Source organism: Mauremys mutica, chromosome 3, assembly GCF_020497125.1.
Source record: "Mauremys mutica isolate MM-2020 ecotype Southern chromosome 3, ASM2049712v1, whole genome shotgun sequence".
NCBI lineage: Eukaryota > Metazoa > Chordata > Testudines > Geoemydidae > Mauremys > Mauremys mutica.
The window spans coordinates 126,214,152-126,241,164 of record NC_059074.1 but is presented as its reverse complement, the minus strand read 5'-3'; the positions used below and the strand labels follow the sequence as shown (position 1 = coordinate 126,241,164).

Here is a 27,013-nt window from a genome sequence, read left to right as displayed (position 1 = left end):
CTTCTAGCGGTCTCAAACAAACATGCAAATGAAATAAAAAATGATCTTGCAGAGCCTGTTTCCAGCTTCCTCCTCCAATTTGAGCTGACAAAAAGGAAAGCCCCTTTCTCCTGAGCTGCAACCAGTTTCCTTCTGAGAAGCCCTAGCTGCTTTGTGCAACTCTGTATTTCTTTAGTCCTTAAAGGAGCAGGACATTCTTTATATTTACATTTTTACTTAGAATGAAAATTACAATTAAGGTAGAGTTTAGACATTTAGGCATACACAATCCTCTCCTGCTTGGACCAGTCTTTACTTCGGCTAAAGAGAGCCCCATAAAATATGGCTTCCTTCAACCAATGTCCAAAAGAAAGGTTTAAAATGTGGCTTACTTCAGACAACCCCCTCAGAGGAACCCCCAGCCTCTTCTTAGAGATCCTGTCAGAAACTGAGTAGTGGATGGTCTGGGGTAGTGGTTGGAGCAGCAGCAGTCAAGCCTAGTGGTTGGGCTGGGGACAGGAGCCAGAATCAAGAATGGGGTTGAAACAAGACTAAAGCAGAGGCAGGGACAAAGACAGGCTGGGGGTGGGACTGTAACAGAACAGGAGCAAGCAGAGGCTGGGGCAGGAGCAGTCTGTCAGTGCCACCAAGCAGCAGGTGATACGCCCAGTGGGGTAGCAATGTTGAGCAGACTGAAGTAGCTGCTCTCAGTGGGACCCTGTATCCCTGGATTTGGGATCACCTGGTGAGACCTGCACCTGTGGATTGGCTGAGCCCTGGTTGAGTGACATGGAGGCTCTGAGAGCACACATCAGGTTCAAAGATGACTCATTACAGATCCTACCTCCCTGAATCTTACTGCCAGATTCAGCCTCAACCCCAGACAGAACGTCTGTCTTTTTGGATGTGCCTAAACTAGGATAAAAAGAGTGTTCTTAAGTGTTCAGTCACTTATTTTAAAACCTAGGGATGTGGTAGACTCTTCATCACATGAAGTCTTTAAATTAAGACTGGCTGTCTTCCTAAAAGATAAGCCACAAGCTATGGGCTTGATGCAGAAGTTATTGCATGGAGCTCATTGGCCTGTCTTCTGCAGGAGGTCAGAATATGTCAATAATACAAATAAATAATAGTAAATAATAATGGATCCTTTTGGAAAATCTATTAAAACCCTAGTGTAGACAGGGCAAGTTGTATCTTTAACACATTTTAGCTGGTTGAAGTGAATCCTAGGAGAGAACCTATAAAATACAATTTGTCCTGTCTACACTAGGGTTTTGAAGTAGTTAAAACATGTTAGCTAACACTTTAAATAAATCCTTTTAACATAGTCTAGATACACCCCAGCTGTGCTTAGAGGACATAATTCCTTACAGCTGGTCCATCCCCACAACACTCAGGGATAGGCATAAATGATTCTTCCTCCAGGCAGAGGGAGCGAATTAACAGCTTCCATTCTACCCTCTGGAATAGACCCCATTGCAGCACCACTATGATACCAGTATATTGGTATCGTATGTACTACCCCCTCTCCCACCCCTGCACTGGATGGAGTATGTGAAAGCTGCTCATAGGTTCCTTCCACTGGCCAAGCTAGTGGAGTAGAGTTGGGCCCAGAGCTGGTACAGTTGTCAAGTGACTATTTTGTCTGTCTGCATGTGGCCAAAAGCCCATTATACGGAATAAAGAGTGCATTACAGTCTGCCCACCTTAGTGTTGCTGCGTTTTGCCAATGTAGTGTTTTCCTAGATCTGAAGTCAGGATCTAGCTGCTGACAAAGGGAAAAGGATAATGCAGCACACCATCCTCTGCTCTGAGGAAACACATGAACAGAGTTAGGTATCTCTTTTCACACCCTCTTTTCCCCTCAATGTGCACTTGTAAATTAGAACTAATGCAGCCAATGAAACAACTTTAATTGGAATTCAGTCCTCAAGACAAAGAACACTCATGTCACTCAGCGACATTTTACAGCAGTGAGTAACGCTTATAATGCAGCTGATTCCAAACTGGGTAGATAAAAATCTTCCCCTCTGATTAAAGGGGAGAGGTTTTGGACAGCCACATATGTCACCTTTCACCTTTTCACATGGTTTTATGTTTTCTACTGATATATGCAATCTCTGTGTGGAGCTATAACGCTAAATGTGTAATACACAATGGAAGGGAGTGTGTCATCTGGCAAAACACCTCAAATCTGCCATGCTTAATTAATGGGAAAAAGGAGGAAGTAAAAAGCCCCCCCCACCTTTCTGCAGAGTGTGGGTTTGGGTTGTGAGTTTTAACTCTAAATCTGATTACTAACATGTGCTCCCCTAAGCTTTGCTCATACAAAATGAATGTAATCCTGCCTTCCACTGACCTCACACAGTCTCAATTTCTCTTTCACTCTTAAAAAGATATATTACTTTCCTACCTTGAGGGAAACCAAATATCTGAATATTTCATTCCTAGACATTTTTTAAATGTCTCTTCAGTTTAGTAGATGACTATATACTTGGCAGTTCTTGGCTGGAGAGGAGGATAAATAGCTAGGCTATCTTGTAGAGTTTTTTGGGTTATTTTGAAAACCAAAGTATGGACTTCTCTGTTTATATTTATAAGCCTCACAACTGCTAATCTCCTGCAATTGCTCTCAGTTCACTATAGGAATTTATAGACTATTCATCCTGCAAGCGTCCCTTGATTTTTCTTGCACTCCTCACTTCCCTGCAATAAGTCCATAACACTGCTATAAACCCTAAGTGAATTAAAAATAACTCACATCACTAATGGCTACACTCCAGCGGTAACGGAACACCTGTAATCACTTTATGAGAACATTAATATTAACACTGTCTTAAGGGGACATACCTAAGAAGGAAGTTTAGTGGTTTTGTGCAATTTATGGTAAGTCTGCCCCTGCATTGGAAGGAGATACGAAAAGCACAAAGCATCTGGCTCTGAGTTAATGGGTAGGCAGATGCACACATACAACTGCAGTATTACAGTGATGCATGGAGGTGCAGCATGGTAAACATGCAGTGGGCCTGATTCTCCTCTCACTTTATAACTCCATTTACTTCAATGGAGTGATGCCTGATTTATACTGGTGTAGCAAAAAGATAGTCAGGCCCAGACATCCTGGGCCAAAATTCTGCTCTAATTTACACTAATGCAGTCCTATTGACTTCAGTGGAATGATACTATAGTGAGAGGAGAATTTGTCCCTATATGTATATGATCATCTGCACTGACTATCAATGTGCTCCGTTACTTGTAGTTTTTATATTAGGTGTACAGCCACATAGTTGTTCTATCAAGCTATATGCAGTTGCCTCCTATCATTTTTCATGTCCCATACATTCACTACTGTTCTAGACAAGTCAGCTACCAGCACTGTTTTGAGATGACAATCAAAAAGGAATCTGTAGTGGGATCCACGAAAATAAAAGTTAAAATTCTACCTGTAGCCTGATATTTATTTTTTTCAAGTATTTTGGGGAAGACTGTTACTAACCATGAATATCTTGGCATTGAACATGGATGGTCCCTAGTTGAGCTAGGAACTGTTGCTAGATGCAAAGGGAACTCTTTCATGCTAGCCTCCCTACGACCTCTGACATAACTTGGAAGTGAGAGATTGTTCTGATGTAATGGTGCAGCTGACTTTGCGGCTGTCATAACATGTATGTCATACCTCAGCTGAGGGAATTTTGTGAAGCGCACAGCAGCATATTGCGGGCTGGACCTTAGATCAGGCATTTTTAATTAGACAGTAATGGCCACTAGGCTGTATTTAAATCAGTCTTTCAGCCACCAAAACATGTGACCCAGAACTAAGCACTGAGTCTGAATAATAATAAACCAACTGTCTGTCATTCTCTTGGCTTCCCTCCTGGTTTCATGCATTTGCTTTGTTTTTGCAGGTAGTGGTGTGATAGCTGTGTTGCTGATTGCTCTATTTCTGGATCAAATCAAAGCCAACCAAGCAGAGAGTGAGACAGAAAAGATGCAGACACAGTCCTTTTGGTCCACATTCCTAGCAACTTTCCAGCATCTTAAAGATAAGCGACAGTGTCTCCTAATCCCTCTGACAATGTACAGTGGGTTTGAGCAGGCATTCCTTGCTGGTGACTATACAAAGGTGGGACTGTATGTTCCTAGTTATACCTGATCTTTCTATAATTTACCTCTGCTTAATACTATTTCATCTACCAGATAATTACTCGGAGTAAAATGATGTATAGTCAATGGCAGGCAACATACTTGGCAAGGCTAAATTACTGCCTAATACTATTTGAATTAACTCCGACTGAGCTCTTCAAATACAAGAGGCTGGCAGTAACCAAATCAAAGCAAAAAAAATCTGGGAAGAAATTATTCTGAGTTTACAGCAAAAGGTTTTTTTTAAATTTCCTTAGAATTAGGTATAATATTTGTATTTGTTCGGTAATGAATCAATACATTATTGATAATTAAAATGTTATTGACTTCTTTTTAAGTATTGCATAGACATTTTGCTTCCATGTTTAAGACTATTAAACTATTAGTTCTATTAAGTTGTCTAAAATTATATTGCACATTTCTTTTCCATGTCTATAAATCAATGGCAGTTTTAAAAAGGCAGAAGTCAGTGCTATTACAGGAGACAGCATAAGATTGGAACAAAAATTAGAAACTTCTAAAATGAGATTTGCAAATACAGGACACTGAGCAATTGCTGATTAGCTCATCCTGAGTTCTGGAACAGGTCCAAAAATATCGCTAGTTCAAATACAATTTTGTTCTTCTTTAACACTATCATGCCACCTTCTCATTCTTCAGGCTTCCTTTTGTCTTGGCTCATGCTTTTCACATTTTTGTAATAGTCACTAGTACAGTAAGTTTCAGAAAACTCCAGACCTTCTCAGGGTATACCATGCCACCCTTACTTCTGAGCTGCTGCTGGCACCAGCGCTGCCTTCAGAGCTGGGTGCCTAGCCAGCAACCACCGCTCTCCAGCCACCCAGCTCTGAAGGCAGAGTGGAGAGTGGCGGCTGCTGGCCAGGTGCCCAGCTCTGAAGGCAGCACTGCCGCCAGCAGCAGAGCAGAAATAAGGGTGGCATGGCTTGGTATTTCCTATATACTTAAATGGCTCTGTTTGAATCAATGCCTTACTGTTTTTAATATTTAGTGAGAGTTGCATGTTGATTTTTTACTGGTATATGTACTTGTGTAGCAGGCGGGGGGCATAAACTACTAGACACAAAGAAGGAAGGTGTGAGCAAATACATTTGAGAACCACTGTTATAGGGAGCCTAAGTTAGGGCTGTGAAGTTAAATCCCCCTGTTGAATCCTAGTGAGTGACTTGATGGCTGATCTGTAAGCTGGCTGGCTACAAAACATTATCTAGCTACTTGCACAACATGCACAAACCAGACAGCCTGAAGTAATAAGGAAGAGTCAGAACCACCCCTCCTCACATGCATTCTCAAAAAAACCAGCACAAAACAGACTTATTCCTCAGCTATACATTCAGAAAGTCTGCCAGGAATCTGAAATAGGGAAGGAGATGAACATCTTCTTATTCTGCTCATCTGAAACTTTACCGTTCAAGCACCATGCACAACCAGAGAGGGATGATGTACCCATTACTAATCCTGAATGGATCAAGTGACATCCCATAGCCATTTAGGAGAATGTTTTATAGGTAAGATCCATTCCCTTTCTGGGAGTGCACCGTGCTCTTTTATGGAGATTAGAGTTCAACTCCCAATCCCAGCCAAGGAAGGGTGGAGAGTTCTTTGTGCCACTATTTAGCAAGAAGGTCTAGTGACCAGATGGCCTAGTGGTCAGCTCATGGTCTTACAGTTTCTACTGGTCTCGTCATCCTGGCTATGGCCTCAATCACCCCCTCATGCTCCAATGGCTCCCTCCAAACCTCAGTCACTACAAAGGAGTGGGGAGCAAGGTAGGGGGACCTGGGCCCACCCATTCCATCAGGTACCAACTCAGAGCACTAGGGGTTCTCTCAAAGTGTCCAGCTCAGTTACTGAGCTACCCCAAATTATGTTACCCCCAGGTCACTTCCTACCAGTCTGGAGCTCCTCAGTTTGGAACAGGGTCACTGGCTTAGCAGACTCTCCTCAGTCTCTCAGTGTCCTGTTCAGTCAGTCAATCTCTCTCACTTGTGGCTTTCAACTCCCAAGGAGGGAGGGGGGAGTCCAAGTCCCTGCTGCTAGCGCAGCCTTCACAAAGCTGTTGTCATTCCTTGAACAGCTCTCAGCATCCACCTTGCTTCCTGGTGCCAGCTCATTCTCACCTTCTCCTGGGCTACCAGTGTCCCTTTAAACTGTTCCTCCACTGGGAACATGCCTTGCACCTGTTGAGGGGCAGGACCAGTATTTTCTACTCCCTGCCCTGGTTCAGCATGAGGCCTGTCGTCCCCATCACACACTACCATGGGGGCTGATCTGAAGGGGAAATAGGGCTCCAAATGCAGCCCCTGTTCCTTTAAAAGAAATGCTGCTACTGTAGTGCAGGTCTCACTGGGAACTGGGGTGGGAATGTTGCTGGAGGCCAGATACAGCACCATTCCGGAGACTTGACAGTGGAGATACATAACTGTGCTTTATTGATCATGTCTACACTCTATGAATATTCACCAGCTCTGAGAATCAGATCCTCTGACTTTGGCCACAAAGGTGAGTCGTAGTCTCTGAATAATAATGCCGTGTGTCTGTTCTCTTCTCTTTAGTCATATGTGACCTGTGCCCTGGGGATACATTTTGTTGGTTATGTGATGATCTCCTTTTCAGCTGCAAATTCATTCTGCTCTCTGCTCTTTGGAAAGATTTCCCAGTTTACTGGCAGAAAAGCCCTATTTGCATTAGGTATGTAAAGACTGCTTGGAGGACCAATTATCTCGTCCGGTAAGACAAATGCTGTGCTCCCTTCCCAGAGCATGGGGCAGGGGGCATCATGCTATAGGTTACCAGTTAGAAGGAGATAAACCTGGAGGCAAACTCTTCATTCATTAGAGGAGCTGGGGAAGAGAGGAGCTGCAATTAAGCTGCATATTCAAGTCATTCCATTGACTCATTTCAGCACCTCTCCATTGTTGACAGGCTCAGCTCACCCTGCTTTTGGTGATACTATATACTCAGGCTGAGCTGTTAGTTCTTTGGAGCTAATGTGACTGATGTCAGATGACCCAATAATGAGAAACAAAATCCCGATCCTGTTGAAGTCCATTGCAGTATTGCTATTTGCTTCAACGAGATCTGAATTTACCAATAGCTCTGCCAGGGCCAAACTCCTTGCCTAATTTTGGTTAAAAACCACAGTGAGTAATGAGCCAACATATTAGCTTGGTCCTTGGGGAGGAAGTGTGAACTTGGGGCTACTGGCAGTCAGTCTAATAACTGCAGGATATGTTTTGAATCCTAATGTGTCCTAATTGCCACGCATTTTGTAGGACAGAAAAAATGAAAATAAAAGCAAGAGAGAGAACTATCTCAGTTCCAGTTTAGAATAAATGAAGTGCTGCATATGGACAAGAAGAGTGTAGGGCACTATGAGGAGAAGAGACTTACGTGATGGATATATTTAAGGGATCCTTTCAGTGGACATTGAAAAAAGACTGTCCCAATAAATTATTTACCAGGGCAGAAAAATATCAAGGCAAGTGTTTCATTTTCAGCTCAGTTTCTGAAAATGAGATTTCTGTGCCATTTGAAGAAAGTTTATTACAATGAGTTGTCCTGAATTCCACAGCACGGTTCACTTTATTAATAGAAACCGCATTGCTTGATTCCACATGCATTGCCCTAGAAATTTTCCCTAAAGTAGCTTTAAAGCTAGACTGAAGATATTCAGAATTCTTAATATAGAACCTTAGAACTTTGCAGGTTCTAGTTCAGCTTTTGCCATACTATTTTTACTCTTTGTGTATTCCTCCCTCTTGGTGACTCATTTTATCTTAAGAAAAACAAAGAAATTAGTCTTTATAAGGGTCTGATTCAAAGCCACCGCCCACCCACCCCTCTTTCCACTGATTTCAGTGGGTTTTGAATCAGGACCTTGGAGTGTGAGATCAAAATGCAGTGACTCACTAACATTCTCCATCTAAGCATAAAGATTAAATGGCAGCCGCCCCTTCGACGGGCAACCTAGATGATCTTAATGGTTCCTTTAAAAAACAAAAATCTGTATTTAAAGGACAGTATATGGAAAACAGAATGAAACATCCTTTCAGTTATCTACCAGTAGACACATACATCACATTAGGATTCAAAATCTTCTGGGGACCCCTATACCTACTCAGTGGTACATTGGCTTGGCTAGTCCCATTGGTAGGTCTTAACCTGTGGGTTAATATCTACATTAGTTCAGAATTCCTCTCTATTTAGGACATGGCCTGGGATGACTATATGAAAACAGGCCCTTACCAAAATGTTTCATTGTACAATATTAACTGATGACCAAGAGAGTATTGCAGTGTCTTCATGTAACTTTAAACTGATGAGTACAAATGTTGGAACCTTACTGGTTCACTGACCTTATTTTACTCAATAGCGTTTGAAGAAGTCTTGCAATAGACTCTGAATCACTGTATATCTAATATGAAATTTCCAGTTTATAACAGTAATTATGTTTTCTCCTCCTCTCCTAAACATACAGCTGCAGTTACAAACCTTGCCTGTCTAATAGCACTATTGCTGTGGAAACCTCACCCAAACCAACTTGCTGTATTCTTCATATTCCCTGCTCTTTGGGGCATAGCTGATGCCATCTGGCAGACACAAACCAATGGTAAGTCCCAGCGACAGCTAACTGAACCTCACTGAGATATAGTATTCTGTATGGTTTTTTTTATTTATATGCAGTCTGTTTTACTGTACATGGGCATAAAACATGGTGATGGGTTTAAGATGGGCTTCAGAAAATATGCTTACCCTCCTTTCAGTCAGAAAAACACTCCGGAATGAGAAACTAATTAAAATGCTTATTAGCCTGGCCAAGATGGAGGGAGGGGCATCCTTGAAAAAGGTAATGGATGATCAAAATAAATCTTTGAAATGCTCATTAAATTCCAGAAGGAAAATCAAAATTCAGAGGTAATTAAGTTAATAACCAGGTTGTAATATAGAGCTATCATTGGCCTGCATATATACTGACAACTGAGATAAACAATTGATGCAAATGTTCTTAAAACTCTAAATATTAACATATTTCAATACCTCACTTTGCTGAGAATAAAGGAAGTTCTTCTTTTTAAAGATGGGGGCACACACAACCTAAAGATTAAAAACAGGACAAATCAAGAAAGAGTCATGCACTATGGTGGCCTGAGGGACTGCCTTTGAACATGTAAAGTCTAACAACCACCAACCTTAGTCTTCCTAATTGAATATCCCAACCTGTGCTGGCAAGATTTTCTATAGCCTGCCACAAGCAAGACACAGTTTAAGTGCTGTAACGAGGCACACCCACCTCTCGTGAGTACCCCCTTGGCTGAGTGCACGTGCCAGTGCCTGCACTCTCTCTCTCAGGGCTAGTCCACAGCGCTTTAACATGGCTTGTGTGATCACAGCAGAGCGCTGGGAGAGAGCTCTAAAAAACCCACCTCCACGTGGGGCGTAGCTACTGGTGCGCTGTCTACACTGGCGCTTTACAGTACTGAAACTTGCTGCGCTCAGGGGTGTGTTTTTCACACCCCTGAGCGAGGAAGTTGCAGCACTGTAAAGTGCCAGTGTAGACAAGCCCTTAGTATGTTCCTACTCTGGGATACTGCCTCCCTGGTGACAATGTCTTCGCCCTCTTCTTGGGCCTTCTGGATGCAGCTGTCCAACTGGGCCACTATAGTTCAGTTGCCTCTCTAGGGTGCCTCAATGTCCAAGCCACTTCTCCCAGAGGCTAATGAGGTGTGGGGGGGACCTGTGCCCGCTCATTACTCCAGGTCACAACCTAGGAATCCTGTAGATAGCAGCCGTATGCTATATCCCTTTATCTATGTTGCATGGCTTCTCTAATTCCCTGGGCCACTTCCCCGCAGCCCCTGCCATCTTCTCCCTTACCTCAGCGCCTTGTCCTAATGGAGTCCAGCAACCTTCTTCTTGCTTTCCCTGGCTTCTGGTCACACTGCCCTGTCCGGGGTTCTGTAGGTCAGTCGGTCAGTCAGCCACACTCCTACAGATCCAGCAAGGAACTCAACTCTCTCTGGCCCTGAAGCTCTTCTTATAAGAGGCTGCTGGCCCTGATTAGTGGTGTCCCACATAGCCGCTCTAGGCAGTTTGGAGGCCCCTCTCCACTGCCCTTTTCTGGGGTGGGGTGTGGCAGGGCCTCAGAGGGTCTGGTATACCCCATGACAAGTGCTCTCCTATCTTATCATGTGTTTCTTTTCTCTCCATTTCTTAATTTTTTTCAGCTGCAACTATAATTCAGATCTGGCTATTAACATAGCATTACAGGTGCTGGCTGACCCTCTCGAGGGTGAGATGGGGGGGTATGATGTGGCCGGCCTACCAGATTCTATGTCAGATTGTGTAGCTGGGCGTCCCTTCCCCTGTAGTGCTCCAGCTTCCCTCTGGTTGGTTGGATAGTTTGGATGAGTTGACCTTCCAGCTAAATCAAAACGCTCTACCCTTTCATGGTCCCTTTGCCCTGCTCAGGCTATAATCCTCTTCCCAAGATACATAGTCTTCCCCTTAGATACAGGGGAGTGAAAGGTGGTGCTTCCTCTAAGCCACTCTGGAAGACCCCCCCATTTTCTGTGGACCCCTAAATGAGAGCAGGAGTACACACCAAGCTACAAGCCCACACCCCTTCTCTCATGCCAGGCCACGTCCTTCTCCTGCATCCAGCACAAGTCTAGATCACCCCCACCTCTCATATCCAGGTTCACACTTGCTGAGGCAAGGCTGATATCAATAGTTATTTGTCCTCCCTGGATTAAACAGTTCATTCATCTCCTGCCTGGAACAACACACGGATCCATGGGGTCCTGACTATTGGGCTCACCTTTCCCAGGTTTCTTCCCCAGCCCCCAGCTCTCTTAACCATGCAGCAGGTCTTGTTTCATCCCCAGGGTCTCCTCTTACTGAGGAACAGGCCCTGTCTTTTATCCTGCTTCCCTCTTTCCCAGCAAGCCTTGCGCACTGCGACTTGCTTCTTCTGGATAACACATCCTTCAGAATGCCTGGCCCTAAAGGGGCCATGGCCTACTAACAGGAGGATTGGGCTGCCTGCATCTCCCTTAAAAGTGACTGCACGTCCTTACAGCAGAAAGGAAGAAAAAAACAGGAGGGAAGCGCCCAAGGTCACAGAAGGAGGGATGGGAGTTCCTAACCATAGAGTAGTCACTGGCAATGGATGGTTCTTCATATTGGTGTAGAGTGAGCGATTGTGTCTAATGTGCCTTGTGGTGCAGCGGCATGGTTACCCACTCTTATGTACTGTTCCCTAGTACAGGTGTCACCTTCTTTTAGAAGCAGCAAAGAATCCTGTGGCACCTTATAGACTAACAGACGTTTTGCAGCATGAGCTTTCGTGGGTGAATACCCACTTCATCGGATTCATCTTTTAGGGTGACCAGATGTTCCAATTTTATAGGGACAGTCTCGATTTTTGGGTCTTTTTCTTATATAGGTTCCTATTTACCCCTCACCCCCGTCCCGATTTTTCACATTTGCTATCTGGTCACCCTACCTTCTTTCCTAAGTTCCTGGAAGGTCATTCAACCAAGTTCACATTTAGTATTTGACCAGGAAGCACAATAAGTATTCTTTACACATGTACAACCCCCCTATATCTTTTCTTCTGATCTTTAGCTGTGCTGCAGGACAAAATAATATCACAACAGCACAATAGTTTGCATCTTCACATGGCCACATAGCATCACTGATGATAACATTACCCCTCCGTGGACAGATGCAATATTATTACATCATAATACTGCATCACACTATGGGATCTCCAGTATTATATGAGTCTGTTCAGGAGTCCTATATGGATCTGATTCTCCTCTCACCTAAATCAGTTTTGCACATGTATAACACCACTACCTTCACTGGAATTACTCCTGATTTACAGCAGTGTGAGTCAAGATTCATGCCTTTTACAATAAAAGTTTAAAGGACAAATCTTGCATTTCTTATTCTGGCAAACCCCCACTGAAGTCCATTGGGATCTTAGCTTAAAGGCTGAGTAAAAACTGAGTAAGATCACCAGGTTGTGGTGCACAGTTAGGACTTATGAGATCATCAGAGAAGATTTACTTTGATCTGGTATGGATATGTAATCTAATACTGATCAAGGGTTCCCCCTAGAGGATATTAATTAGAACTGAATGAATCCTTTCACCTATTTCCTTCTATATATTTTCTAATATTTTTGAATGGCTGGGTGGTTATGTGTGTCCCTAGTTATTTTGAATGGAATCTGTTCCATTTTAGAGTGAGCAGTACCCACTCTTATCTAAACTGAACACAGCTGCCACAGGCCTTCCTGCCAATAATTGCAGTTCTTCAGTAACAATTGTGTAGCACAGGACAACCACGTAGAGGGTAGCAAAATAAAATTCTTTCCAGCCTCGCATGCCTCTTTAGAAATGATATGAATCAGTCTGGAAAGCTGATAGAACTGGAGCTCACATTATTTTCAGCAGCCCCAGTTTGTGCCCATTCCGAATCGGAATGAGGGGGAAAGGAGTGAAAGGAAACGCTTGAAAAATGAGGTTGAGGCTTATGCTTCTAAAAGCAAGGGGCTGTGTCTGCCAGCTGGACTCAGGCATCGCACCAAGGAAGCACAGCGCTGCTGGGGCATCTCAGGCCTGACCTGCTAATTTGTGCCAACAGTTTTATGCTATGGACAAATGTTTGTTAGGGTCTGGGATGAGGCACCAGACTCATGTTCCTATGTGACTTATGCCCAGCTGTTAGCACATGTTCAACCTAGAAGTTAGAGTTATGGGTCCAGATTTACAAAGGGACCCTCAGAGCTATTCAGGCAGCTCGCGCCCATTAATCTATCAGTTAGGTGCCTAATTACCTTTAAGGATCTGGCCTTAGGCATTGCCATGTGGAGTGTCGCAACACTTAACTTCTAGGTGCCTAGAAAATCATTGGAATCGACAAATTCTGGGTTAGGCATCTAGGCTCCCTATACAATGAATAGGGAGAGATAGGCGCCTGAGAATGGGATCCACAAAAGCCAGCATGCTAGGAGGGGCCTACACTAGCCAATGGAAGATGCCAATGAGAGGAGTGTGTCCTAAATCCTGCCCCTCTGATGGAGTTAGGCGCCCAGCTCCGCTTGTGACAAAACCCACAAAACCCTCCCAAACAAACAAGAAAAAACCCTCCTAAAATCCAAACTCTTTACACTCAGAAATACTATTATATTAGCAAATATTGTTTATACTAATCTCACTTCCTTAATCCAAGAATCTGATAATTTTCACCCATGTAAAACCCCTTTTCAGAATTAACTACAAAGCATTGTAGCAAGGCTCTTGTTACTAAAACATCATTACTTTTACAAAATGTAGTACAGGGCATTTACTGTATACTGTGAAGGACTATCAGATCATTCATACTAACCTACACTGATCCAGGTTAACGAACTATATATTTGGTGACATATCAACCTTGATTTCATACCACACTTGTTCGCTTACTCACTAATTTGTAAAATCCAGTAAGTGTCCCCTTGTAATTGGCATGAATTAGCAAGGTTCTACTGCCCAGGTGATGAGATTGTCCCCTTTGGGAAGCTAAATGTCTCTCAGAGCTCACCCTGACTTTTCGAGAGCAACTTCAGCAGGAAAAGATTTTTGCGACTCTAACACAAGCTAGAAATGCAAATTTACACTGAAAGTTTTAACACTCATCAAGACAAAACTGCCCTCTTTGTTGTTTGAGGCTCAGCCCACCTCATTGATCTTACACTGAAACACTACAGGCCAGATAAATACCTAGCTCAAGCTTCTCATTCTACTCCTTATCCTACTTCCTCACTGCAGCTAGCACTGCCCTCATCTCCCTTCTTATGTTCTCATCACTTTATGTAAGAGTCTTCTGCTTCATGGCTCTTGGTGTCTAGAATAAACTTCCTGCCATCTCATTTCAATTTTCAACAGAAAACATCCTTTCTTCCTTGCCTATAGCCGTCTCCCCCACACCCCAAACTAGGATATATTCACTAAGTTACATGTATTATTTAACTTCTTATAACACCATGGGATACAGTTTGCATGATAGAGAAGACTAAAATACAAGCATGTATTTTCCTGTGATTTGACCTTTACAGGGAAGGAAATATAGCTGCTGTTGTAGGAAATATAGAATGTGTTCAGACTTACCATCACAAAGATCATCTCTCTTTCTTTGCAGCACTCTATGGAGTTTTATTTGAGAAGCACAAAGAGGCAGCCTTTGCTAATTATCGACTCTGGGAGTCATTGGGATTTGTCATCGCCTTTGGATACAGCACCTTCTTACATGTTTACGTCAAACTGTACATCGTAATGGCTGTGCTGGTGGTGGCTATAGTGATGTATGGGGCACTTGAATACCTGGAAGCAAAGGACTTGCCTGGAACACCTACCACTGTGAAGGAGGAAATAACCGGATCTGTAGTCCAGCAAACACGCCTTTAAACCCAACAGGATCAGAGCAGTGGAAACAAAGAATGCTGGGCAGCTCAGCACAACTGATTTCTTTAAGGGAGATTCAAAGTGTTCAATCAGATTTTAGAAGAATATAAAGGAACTGTTTTCCCAGTTAGGCTAATAAAAGAAATAGGAATAAATCTCCTTTCATACCTCTGGTTGTTGAAAGATTATCTGACTTTGTCATTTCACTCAAACTCTTACTAATAATGACCAACTATTTTTAAAAAAATTATATTGGATTTTTTTTACAAATAAAATTTTATTAAACATGATAACAGACCTTTTATTAATATTTAAGAATTCTATCTGAGCTGTCTTCATGTGTATTTGCACTCCGCAATATCCACTCCACCATGTCTTAGGACAGCAGACAATTGTGTCTGTGCCACTGTGGTTCTCGCATCCTGGTACTCATGCCTTCCTATTGTTCCTTTCTTCACCTCCTCCCTTGCCATTTTAAAACACTTCCCACTCAAAATGTTGGTCATCAACATTTCTAAAAAATCATAACCATAGTCACCTTGTCCCGCCTGTTATGTACCACGCAGGGTTTCCCAAACCCCACGTCATTTTTGTTTGGAATTTTATTACATTGTTGGGGTTATTTTGTGCCAAGGTGCTTGGGACACTGTTCAGCACATCTTTCTCCACTCACCTTCATTTTCATCAGGTTGGCTTCTCTTCTCTCACTATGTTCTTCCCTCTTTAAACGCTTCAGGTTCACTTTTCTTAAAAGGAATTTTCTCTTTAAAAGGTACAGTTCTCCCCTACCATAAGACACATTTTCAAAAAGTGGATCTATGATGTACACAAAACTTTGTGCAGCCAAACACCTGGGCATGTCTTTTTCAAGCACTTAGACCTGTACACACAGGTGCTAACACACTACCCCATTTTGCATGCACAGAGCTTGCATGCTGTCTTAGGGTATGTCTTCACTACCTGCCGGATTGGCAGGCAGCGATCGATCCCGCAGGGATCAATTTATCGTGTCTAGTCTAGGCGCACTAAATCAACCCCTGACGCTCTCCCGTAGACTCCCGTACTCCGGTGCCGTGAGAGGCGCAGGCAGAGTCGACGGGGAAGCGGCAGTAGTCGACTCACCTGGGTGAAGACACCACACTTAAGTCAAGCTAAGTATGTCGACTTCAGTTACATTATTCACGTAGCTGAAGTTGCATAACTTAGATCAATCCCCTCCACCCCCAGTGTAGACCAGGGCTTAGTGTCCTTCAGCCCAATGTCCATTTGCGTGCATGCAACTTTGCATCTGTTGATACAGCAGGTTTTTTCTGTCACCATACTATCAAAATACTTTCAGTTACCTCCTCTCCTTCCTTCCAAAACTATTTGGATATTTTTCATGCTGTGGACATGTCAAGCAATGACACCACAATGGCTTGCCACAGACACCATAGATTCCAACTGAAGCTACAACGGATGAAGCAGGCAGTAAGCAACAGGATGCTGCTGGTATCGGGGAATCTCAGCACACAAGCTAGGCAGAGTCAGAACTGAAAGGATGGTCTTGTGGGTCAGGCCCTGGAATGGAGATTTGTGTTTAGTTAGTGGCTCTGTCACAGACTTCCAGTGTGACATGGGCAAGTCACATATCTCAGTGCCTCAGCTCCACCTCTGTAAAATGGGGATAATTATATCTCTGCCCCACAGGGGTATTATGAGGATAAGTTCAGATAGTATGGCAATGGGAGCCATAAAAATACCCAGCTAGACAGTTAATTTGAGAAGCCTTAGTCAGGGCAGAGTGAGGTGAAGCATACGATAGCCTCATATGCGAATAACACGGCTGAGCTGTCTGGCAGAGGCAACTATCAGACTTGATCTATTCAGCCTGAACTTATTAGGCCGCAGATGAGCAGGCCCCATAAGTGAGTTAGAACTGCGGTTAAAGTTAATAAACCGAGCCTGTGCTGTAGAACGACTCACGACATCAAAATATTGGTAGGGATCTGAGCCAGGGAGGCCTCTGTGCTCCAGAGGGAAAACAAAGTGGCGGTTGGTGTCACTGTGGCATGAAGCTTCTGGCCTTCCAGAGGAACATTCCACAGGCCTTGCTTTGGTTGACTGGGTAGTAAGCAGGCGAATCATGTTTGGATGGAATGAACTGAACCAGAGGCAGGACTCACTTGGAATCACCATCCCCTCTCACCTCACGCTTGGCTGATGGCCAATCTATTATAAATGCCACCAGCAACAACTGTGTTCACCCCAGTAGGCATCTATCACTGACTCCACCTGTATGAGGTTAATGAGTGCCCATTCTGGTAGCATGCTGAGCAATCCCAATATGTACAAACTGCAGGCTTGAAGGTCCTGGAAGGATAACCACTAGTCACCTGGACAGCAAACAGTTTATAAACAGACTGCCTCTAAATGCTGTGCATGATAGATGTTTATACCAGACAAATATTATGCAGGGTCACAGCTTTGCAAGGTGCTGAGCACCCCCTGAAAGCTGCTGAGTACCTCTTGTCAAATGCTGAGCTCCCTCAGTTCCCAGGCCATGGCTGAGGAGACACTGAAATGGGGAGCGAGAGAGCAGAACTGAATTAGTGGGAGGAGGGAAGCAGAGAATAGATGATGGGGACGAGGGAAGTTACCAGTTTTTCTCCCTCTGGGACCTGGTCTCACACTTTATGATCCTGTTTTCCCAGTTCGGTGCAGCTGAGATAAAAGTTTGATATGGAAGTTGGGAGCACTGATGAGAGCCCTGGCCCAGGCAGCAGCCCCTGGGGGTGGGAGGTGGGGGGAGAGGAGAGGAGAGGAGAGGAGGCAGAAGGTGGGGCATCCTACTTTACCATATTACTTTCTAAATTAAACTGAATATCATTAATATTAATCATTGTCTACATACATCCAGTGACTGCAGTAAGAGTCCTACACATAAAAACCAAAGCCCATCGCAGTGCCACATGAAACCACAAAAGAGAATGAATTAAAAGCAACATAAGCTAATGTTTGATATTACTAAGCCAAAGCTTTCATTGACTCCTATGGGAGTTTTGCCTGAGCAAGGCCAGCTGGGCTCAGTTTTGACACAGCAAGGTTGGCTGGCTTTGGCTCATGGAGATTAAAGAAGAGAAAGAGGAACCTATGGGCTGGTGACAGAAGTTGAAAGGACTCAATAAAGCACTTCGCCTACTTCCATGATGCTGTCACTCTTTGCCTTTGTATACAGGATTGCTACTTTGTGTTGCTAGGCAACAATACTTCAACCCTCTTGGCCTGCCCTTGGAGACATCCAGGCAAGAAAAACCAATCAGACAGCTGTAGCTGCTGAATCAGGCAGCCTGCAAACCCCCTTTGGCATTTGCGAGCATAAAGGAGGGGTTTCCTTATGTTCGTATTTGAAAATTCAAGTGCATGTTGATGTTTGCTGATTCTCTACCTAGAGCCTGGAGTGTCCTGGCCAGTATGCATTGTTGATTAGGACAATTACCATACAGAGAATGCACCTGTCCAGAAATGTAGATGTACCAGCGGGAGAGGTATGTGCACATTTTGAATTGATGAGTACAGTCATGTGTGTGTGTTAAGCACTTTCTAGTCCTTGGCCTTTCTTGTGAAAGAGGGAATTTGTACAGGAAAAAAAAATCCTGTGAAAAGGATTTCATTCCCAGCTGATGATGGAGGACACACAACAGGGGTTGAGAGCATAAGGGTTAGAAGCCTTCTTTGTTTCATACCAGATTCACAGAGATGTAATAATTCGTAAGATGCGGAATTCAACTGCATTTCAACTGGCAGAGTAAGAAAAGGGAGATTTTTTTGTAAGTCTCTCTCGACTATCCTCAATAGTAACGTTTTTAAATAAGAACATGGTGCCAATAAATAAATATTTAGCATGCACCTGTCCAATACATATTTTGTCCATTGTACAATGGCTTTTACAATATTAATTCCAACATAATGCAGCTATTTCTAGATTTGATGCCACAAGAACTCTTTTGTGCAAAGAAAATCAGTTATCTGAGCTAGCTTGGATGCCTCCTTGGAAGATACGCTTTAGTTAAACACAAGTTATTGGTACCAATATGGGGTAACAGGGTCAAATTTGATAGCCTGTGATATACAGGATGTCAGACTACTAGATGATCTGATGATCCCTTCTGTCTTGAAATCTATGAGCCAGAAGAGCTGAGTGAATAATGGATTTTTTGATTCATTGGCAAGTTCAAAAAGTTGAAAAAATTCATTTTGGGTCACACCAAAATAAAATAAAATAAAATAAAAATGGGCAAATTGAGAAGTAAAAAGAAAAACATTGTTTGAATCAAATGAAACATTTCATTTTGACCAAACCAAAACAAGTTATTTCAATTTTGACCATTTTAAAATGTTTTAGAATTTTAAAATGTTTTAGAATTTTAAAAATAAAATTAAAGAAAATTTTGAAACAAAATCATTTCAAATTGAAATGTTCAATTTCAAAAGTGAAATTTTAAAACTGGACACCTGTACAGTAGTTGTCATTGCAATATCATCAGCATACAGTTATTTGTTACGGAGACACTGCAGCACAAGGATTTTTTATTTAAAATACAAGGAAATACATTAGCCTCTCAGATACCACTGTGTGAGAACTGTGGGCAGCTGTTAACTTTTAATGGAAAGTACAGCAAGTGCACTGTGCAAATGATTGCAAGTAGGTGGAGCTTAAAATGATTATGTTTTCATAATTTGCAAAAGAAAATTGAGCAACTCAGGCAAATTCATCTGAATGAAAGGATATTTGTACAGTTATTCACACATTTATAGGGAAAAAAGTAGTCAAATTTGTGTTCACACATTTAGCTGATCACTTGATGATAGTTCTCCTCCAGTTGTGCTTAAATTGTGTTCCTTATATCTGAACTCTTTTTATTGTTTTTGCACTCTATATACACTAGATACTGAGTTTCCAAGGAATTTGGTGTTGATATTTGTTATGTCCAGGCTTGCAAAACACTTGTCTTTCCAGTCAACTTCCCTCTGAGTGTAAATAGCAAGAAAGGTTTTCCATTGACACAACCTGACATGAGCAAACCACTGTCAACAGCTTTATTGTTTAGGTATTGTTAGCAGCCAATAATGAGTAATTTACAATGTGTTAGTTAAGACTTCCTGGTGGCAGCATTTACTGTGCTCAGTAGTCATATAACACAGTGCCTTTCAATGAAGGGTTGCTAGTAGCACTACTGATCAGTGCATAACATACACACACAAAACTAACTGCAACATTTAAACTATGACTCAGAGCTGTCAAGCTTGGTCAATTCAGTTAAATGTTATTTGGAATTTAGTATTCCTTGTCAGGGAAGCTGAGTCAGAGCCTAGAAATTTTACAGCACAAATGTTTCTTTGCAGGGCTTTTAAAATGGATGATTAATATGTATCTACAAAGGCAATTTTATAAGAGAGAGTGGAACTTTAGGGAAGAAGATGGAGGCAAGGACAATAACTAACATGTACTTACATCACTGGGGCTGCCATGGCAATGTGTGTTCTGCCTCAGCAGTGTCCACCACACTCCTGGGACCTTAAAGAGAATAGAAAATAGACAGTGGTGGGCTGCTTTCCCATATACCCAAGTAAATCTACTTACATCACTAGGGTGCTTTAGTACCCACATGGTTCCCCTCAGTCCCATCTCCCAAGAGTGGTACATCCCCTGAGGACTCTGCCTTATGTGTAGGAGAGAGATGGGAAGGAGGAATTCCTGAGTGACCTGAAGGGGCTCAGAAGGGTGTCCTCCATCCAAACCTGGGCCTGGCTGACTTCCATCTCTGGCTCAAACACAAGAGAGAAGGAAGTTATAAATTCAGCTGCAAAACAACAGAAAAAATATTCATTTATTTATTAACTACTTTGTTTTACTATAAATAGTGTTGAGTAACGGATTAGAAATCATGAAATGAAGAAATTCAGCCCTAGTTCATGGACAGAGATTCTCCTTGTCGTCTTTCAACAGGGATCACGCTATTCTTCACCTTCCCGCCACTTCCCCCCAGTCCCTCCCGCTTGTACACAGCCATTTCCCTACCACCTACAGGTGGTGCCATAGGAGAAACCAGGCCTTCCTCTATGCAGGGTCCAGCCCTTGGGTCCTCCCGTGACACAGCTGTCTGACTCAAACACTAACCCTGCTACTTCACTGCTTCCCAGGGCCACTTCCTGTGATGTCTGTCTCTTGTTAGGCCCTTCTTCTCAGCCTCTTGCCGTCAATCCTCTGCTGAAACCCTCCTGGGTTTTGGTCCCAGTTCCCTGTCAGGGGTACTACCTCCAGTCTCGGTTCAGATGCCTGGTCACTGGAGGGCACAACTGCTGTCCCCAGATCTCTCCCAGCCACTGCCCTGCCTGTCAGCTTTCTCCCTTGATTGACCAGCACAATCTGCCTTTGAACCTGGCTCCTTCTTCCCCACAGGCCTGGCTCTAGTCCCAAGGTCTGGGCCGCAAGTCAAACCTATATGGGAGCTGGTCCTGAGTTCTCCCTAAAGTCCTAACTTGTGCTGCACACATGGCTCATGACTCATGCACCACTGCAGATAGCACCAGACCATTCATACCTGTTTCAAGTTGCAACAATTAAATTCTCTAAGGTAGACAACGGTTAAAGTTCACAAAAGAAAGATACTTAGTGTGATGAGCCGACACCACCAGTTGACAACAGCACAAGGTTCAGGTAACCAATACATATACACCGGACAAGAATGTCACTGAATACTGGAAGAGGGTGGGAAATGGTTTTCCCATCCTGCAAGAATTTTTTGAGGTTTTGGAATTTTTTCCCATCGTGAATTGGGAAAAAAAAGTCAAAATCTTGAATATTTTGGTGGACTGAAAAATCTGAAAAAAAAAAATTCAAATCAGGTTAATTGAAACATTTCATTTCAACTATGCCTTTTATTTTCAATTGAAAAACAGAACTTTTCAACCATTTAGATTTTTTTCCCAAAAAATATTTCAAAGCAGGAAATTTGTCAAACCAACCACTTTTGGTGAAAAGTTTCAGTTTTGACAAATTGCCATTTCCTCATAAATATTCTATCATAGGAAAGGAGGAGTGAGGGAATGCTGTGAGGTGTGACATGCATCCTAGGTTTCTATGGCGATTTAGAATGTATGGAATTTACATTCTGTGGATTGTTTCAAAAGTTGGGAGTTTAAACCTGAGGAGAAAAGATTCTCAACCTTAAAAAATATACCAAGCTGTCGGTCTGAAAACAGGTTGAGCAGACTGTATAGCTGATGTGCATGTCTTGGGAAAAATCAGACCTGTGCAGACACTAAGGCTTTGTCTTCACTGGTAAGTGAACAACAAAACTTTTGTCGTTCAGAGGTGTTAAAACAACACACACCCCGAAAGACAAAAGTTTTGTCGAGGAAAAGCGCCGGTGTGAACAGTGCTTTGTCGGCAGGAGTGCGCTCCTGCTGACAAAGCAACCGCTGCTCATTGGGGGTGGAAGTTTTTTGTCTGCAGGAGAGAGAGATCGCCCGCTGACAAACAGCGGCTACACTGTGAACCTTTTAGCGGCACGGCTGTAGTGGCATGGCTGTGTTGCTAAAAGCAGCACAGTGTAGACAAAGCCTAAGAGTTGTGATTAGGAAAATTCCTTTCTTATTTTATTTTCTAATGTTGTTACATTCCAAGGGTAAAATGTAATGTCCATCCCTGGAGGCCCCCATCCTGGGGATTTCAGAGTGTGGAGTGGTAAAATAGGTAAGTTCATGCTGATCTTAAGGGCCCTGTGGAACCTCCCCTTAGGCTGCGGGGGGGTTCCGTTAGCATGGGGTGGGCTTCGCCCGCCCCGTTTCCCGGAAACCCAATAGATACAGACTCCTCATTGTTTTTGCTGATACAGACTAACACAGCTACCACTCTGAAGCCTCTTAATTTAATGGATCAAAGCTTAGGAGCCTTCCCACTGATGCTTCCCATAGACAGTGTTGCCAGTTCTTGTGATTTTAGTGCAAGGCTCATGAGACATTTGGTATTTTTCTTAAATCCCCAGCTCCTGGAGGCAGATGACTATGAAAGACTCTCAGCTTTCTTTTTTTAAATGAAAATATGTTTCTAGCATGTGTGGCTGCAGAAAAAATCTTGAAAATGTGACCCCAAAGCTCACCAACACCGGAAGGCAAATTAAAAAAAGACAACATCTAAAAAAAAAAAAAAAAAAGATCTTAAGGGCATGGATTTCAATGGCAGACATGCTGCCTTGTAGAACTGCTCTCCTCCTAACTGCAGTCTTTCCTCCTTTCTAGACGTAGAGGAGCTTCTGCAGCAGGTTTGGGGGAAGGGCAGAGCACTGCCACAGAAGCAGCAATACCCCCTAAGGCAGCTATCGACTGGGATTTTGTGCCCTCCACAGACAGAAGGGGCAACAGAGCCTTCAAGTTGTACCCCATTTCTTTATATTTAGAATTAATTGGGGTATGAGTGTGGGGTGGGAGGGTGGGAAGGAGGGTGTCATTTAAAAGTTAATAGTTCTGTGTTAAAGCTGCTAATTTCCCCAGGAAACTAGAAGAATTAAAATGCATTTCCAACTCAAAGGAGCTGGCATACACCATCTGCTGTGCATATTCTGAAATGGTGCATCATCTAGAGTTTACATTACTTCCTATAGGAGATTATTTACAAACCCCAAGGAGTATTAACCCCTCTGCAGGAGGGCAATGGGGAGAAGGAACAGCATATGGAGCTCTTCAGGGAGGAGGAAAAGCTTCACTGGTAACAGCAAAGTATTAGGTAGACCAGCCAGGTGATACCAGGACTTTAGGCTGGGATCCAAAGCCCACTGAAGCCAATAGAGTCTTTCCATTAACTTCACTGGGCTTTGGATCAGGCCCTAAGATCTTGTCTACAGCGGGGTTTTCCTCAGAAAAGGGTTTGATAACGTGGTGGTAAAATGTCTGAACCTTGGCTTCAAGGCAACTGGGAAATATGGGTCCTAAATTACTAGTGTATGATCATTGGACTGAACAATGACATTGTAAAATAATAGATATTTGTGAATTACAAAAGCATCAGACTACTGCGCAAGCCCACTACTGCTAAGATTGGCCACTTTAAATTAAAAAGCAAAGCAAAAGAAAATATATGGACATTCAATTTTATAGAGACGGCCATGTTTCATGCTGCCTTAAAGTTTTCAGAAACCAATATTGCACATGAGGCTCGTACCATTGCTCCTTCAGCAGGAAATAAAGCTTTGGACTCCATTTTTCATTTGCAATTTGCACATTCATGGCAGAAAGAACCATGGGAGAGAGAGGCTTTGGGTATGCCAAGATGTATATGAGGTGTTTCAGCTCAATTCGTGACAATCATTTATTTATTTATTTTCCTCCTGATAATTCTTTTTCAGAAAATAAGGCCCACACAATGGCATATGACCATGATGGAGAAGACATCCTGAAGCCTCTGGTCTTCCGTCTCCACGAGAGCGTTCCTGAAGCAGTCCGTGAGGTCTTACTGGAACGTGGTTGGAGTGAATTTGATGAACAAGAGCAAGATGAAGCAGACTGGAATCTGTACTGGCAGAACTCCCCTTTCCGTATGACTGACCACCGAAGCATTAAACCATGGCAGAGGCTCAATCACTATCCAGAAACAGTGAGGATCACAAGGAAAGACTATCTGGCAAGGCATCTGAAACGCATGAAGGGAATTTATGGACCATCTCTTTATGAGTTTAGTCCAGTGGCATTCATCATGCCTAATGACTATGTCAAGTTTATAGCAGAGTACACCAAAGAGAGACAGTCACAGGGCAAAAAGCCATGCTATTGGATTTGCAAGCCTGTGGATTTGTCTCGTGGAAGGGGCATACTCATTTTCCAGGACATTAAAGACTTTGTATATGATTGCATGGTCATTGTGCAGAAGTACATTAGTAACCCTTTGCTTATTTCTGGGTACAAATCGGATCTCCGCCTCTATGTCTGTGTCACCAGTTTTTGCCCCCTTACCATTTACACTTATGATGAAGGGCTGGTGAGGTTTGCCACTGAAAAGTTTGACCTCGGTTGTCTGGACAACGTCTATGCCCATCTGACAAACACCAGCATCAATAAATTTGGCGCCTCGTACAAAAAAAATAAAGAAGGGATCGGCCGTGGCTGCAAATGGACGTTCAGCAAATTCCGATCTTACCTACGCAGCCATGAGGTGGACGACCTGCTTCTGTGGCAGAGAATAAACAACATCATAATGCTGACCCTGCTTGCTATAACCCCTTCTGTTCCATTGACATCCAATTGCTTTGAGCTCTTTGGGTTCGACATTCTGATAGATGACACATTCAAACCATGGCTTTTAGAAGTAAACTACAGCCCAGCCTTGCGCCTAGACTGTTCCATCGACACAACAGTGAAAAAAAGACTTCTCCATGATATCATTGAATTGCTAAATTATAAGCAAACTGACACCTTGAGAGAAAACAAAGGGCCTGGCACTAAAGCTTCATATGCTGGTAGAACACATATCCCCTTGAGGACACAGGGTGAAAATGCAACAGATGATGCTCCCAATTTCCTTGCTTCTAGGCAGGAGAGTGAATGGACTGCCACTTCTGCAGTGCAGTCTCTCTTGGAGGTTGCAGGAGGTTCATTTAAGAAGGAGGCCATAGTGATGGGGAAAATGGCCAGAACACATCCAAGGAAAACACTAACCTCACAGCTCCGGGAAAGGATGAACAGGCCGAAAACATCTTCACAATCAAAGGCGGCGTCTAAAAGCAAACAGCTGCCAGGCGCTAGACACCCTGCACATGCATCTGTCCAAGTCACCCACTGGTTGCCTACCACTGAGTTATATAACTACAAATTAACTATTCCTCCATATTTTCTCTTCACTAAAGACAAAAGGCCCTTCCCTCGAGTAGGTGATTTTGTCCTTATATTTCCTTTCAACGATGCTGCACTTGAAGCCTCCAGAAATGGAATAGATGTAAAAAGCATCGTACAAGAAATACACAAGTTAATGAACAAACAGTTGCCCCCAGGACAGCAGAAGGTAAAGAAGAGAAAAGATTATTTAACTTTTAGATAACTCAGTGGATGTTAGGCTATAAGCTGCCACACAATGAAAGAGGAAGACAATAACCAGATATGAATGGTGCTATTGACACATCTTAGCTGGTGGCTTAGTTTGAAGATGGTGGGTATGTGCGGAAGTCATCTCAGAAATAGGGATCTTGCAAAACCACACACAATTTGAAAATGTCTCTTGTGATTTAACAATGATGCTAGGCAATTATTTTGTTAAATAAAAGGATGAATTGCATAATTAATTCATACAGTTTTCTTCTGCCTCTGGAAAAAGTCCCAAAATGAAAATATAAAGTTGTATATTCTTTCAAAAGCTTTAAAAATGTCAATCTTTGCTTTTGTTTATGAGTCATTTATTAAGTCCTACCCTTCCTTGCCAATAGCTTTTCTTTTCCTGCCTGGGAGGTTTTATAACTATGACATGTTGGTTAGTTTACCCCCTGAAGCATGCAACTTGGATATCCATGTCCCATAGTTTACAGTGTTATTAATGGTTATAAAACTATCAAGTCTCTTTAAGAATTCAGTACACGATCTCATACACTGAGCTTTTGGGCAGTCACAGCTGCAAACTGACTACATGGTGTGTGAAGAAATGCCATCCAAACAGAATTATGTTCATTTTATTGAAAAATGGGTTTCTGCAGAAATGCTTAGGAAATGTAATTTCAAAAATATCCTACATACTGTTCCAGACTGGTTTTCAACCCTACTTCTCAAATACTAAACAAAGACTCCCCAACAGTCTTTGTGAGGTAGAAAATATTATAATGAAGTCTCCCACAGCAACAGAGGAATTTAATATTGGAGCTGCGATGAAACCGCCAAGTGCCATTTTTGGATCACCAGATAAAATCTCTCCCACAGACACAAGACATTATACACCTGATGGGGGCCTTACTAATGTTAAACAGTTACTCAGCTTTGTTATGCCATAATTATGCAGCCTTACATCAGACTGCTGGTTTAACACTTTTTGCGCAATAAACTGAGTAGGGCGAAAGCCCCCCCAACACTGAATTGAAACATTTGAGCTCCTTGTGCATCTCTACTGCCACCAACTGTCCGTCTGTCAGTAACTGCATCTGCTTGATCTACAGAAGCACATTCTCATTTTGTTCCAAACATTAGGCAAAATTCTGACTGCCATGGCATCTAAGTCTGATGCCAGAAAATCTGTGCGTAACAAAGAATTGAGGTGTTGCAACTGTATTCTATCTCCCTACAAAGTTACAGCTTCTATAATAAGAATCACAGAGGGATGTTTTGGGGTTGGCAAGATTCTGATCCTGCAAATGGAGTATGCAGCCACACTGATACAGGTTATCTGTGCTCTGAGAAGGAAT

General features: G+C 42.8%; 2 protein-coding genes and 1 long non-coding RNA gene across 8 annotated transcripts in view; 2 read left to right on the top strand and 1 right to left on the bottom strand.

The window, feature by feature from the left end:
- Positions 1 to 14,877, top strand: part of UNC93A (unc-93 homolog A) — a 55,562-nt gene extending 40,685 nt beyond the window's left edge. Inside the window, exons 7-10 of the mRNA XM_045011240.1 lie at positions 3,888 to 4,105; positions 6,699 to 6,834; positions 8,624 to 8,755; positions 14,335 to 14,877. Of these exons, the coding sequence (XP_044867175.1) occupies positions 3,888 to 4,105; positions 6,699 to 6,834; positions 8,624 to 8,755; positions 14,335 to 14,600 (752 nt within the window). The 3' untranslated portion in view covers positions 14,601 to 14,877. The remainder of the gene's footprint in view (positions 1 to 3,887; positions 4,106 to 6,698; positions 6,835 to 8,623; positions 8,756 to 14,334) is intronic.
- Positions 14,878 to 16,050: 1,173 nt separating this feature from the next.
- Positions 16,051 to 25,939, top strand: TTLL2 (tubulin tyrosine ligase like 2). 6 transcript variants are annotated; one of them, XM_045008936.1, is made up of 3 exons: positions 16,051 to 16,067; positions 18,029 to 18,124; positions 23,984 to 25,939. In XM_045008936.1, the coding sequence occupies exon 3, from the start codon at positions 24,001 to 24,003 to the stop codon at positions 25,666 to 25,668; it is 1,668 nt and encodes a 555-aa protein (XP_044864871.1). In that variant the 5' UTR covers positions 16,051 to 16,067; positions 18,029 to 18,124; positions 23,984 to 24,000; the 3' UTR covers positions 25,669 to 25,939. The 6 variants fall into 6 exon arrangements, with proteins under 6 accessions (XP_044864871.1, XP_044864872.1, XP_044864869.1 ...); XM_045008937.1 differs by lacking the exon at positions 16,051 to 16,067 and adding an exon at positions 16,930 to 16,946; XM_045008938.1 differs by lacking the exons at positions 16,051 to 16,067; positions 18,029 to 18,124 and adding exons at positions 21,763 to 21,921; positions 22,881 to 23,012.
- LOC123365910 lies at positions 20,098 to 21,319 on the bottom strand. Its single transcript, XR_006577822.1, has 3 exons — positions 21,182 to 21,319; positions 20,246 to 20,401; positions 20,098 to 20,154 (listed from the first exon to the last, which is right to left on the bottom strand). It is a non-coding gene; the product is annotated as an uncharacterized LOC123365910 (long non-coding RNA).
- Positions 25,940 to 27,013: the final 1,074 nt, after the last annotated feature.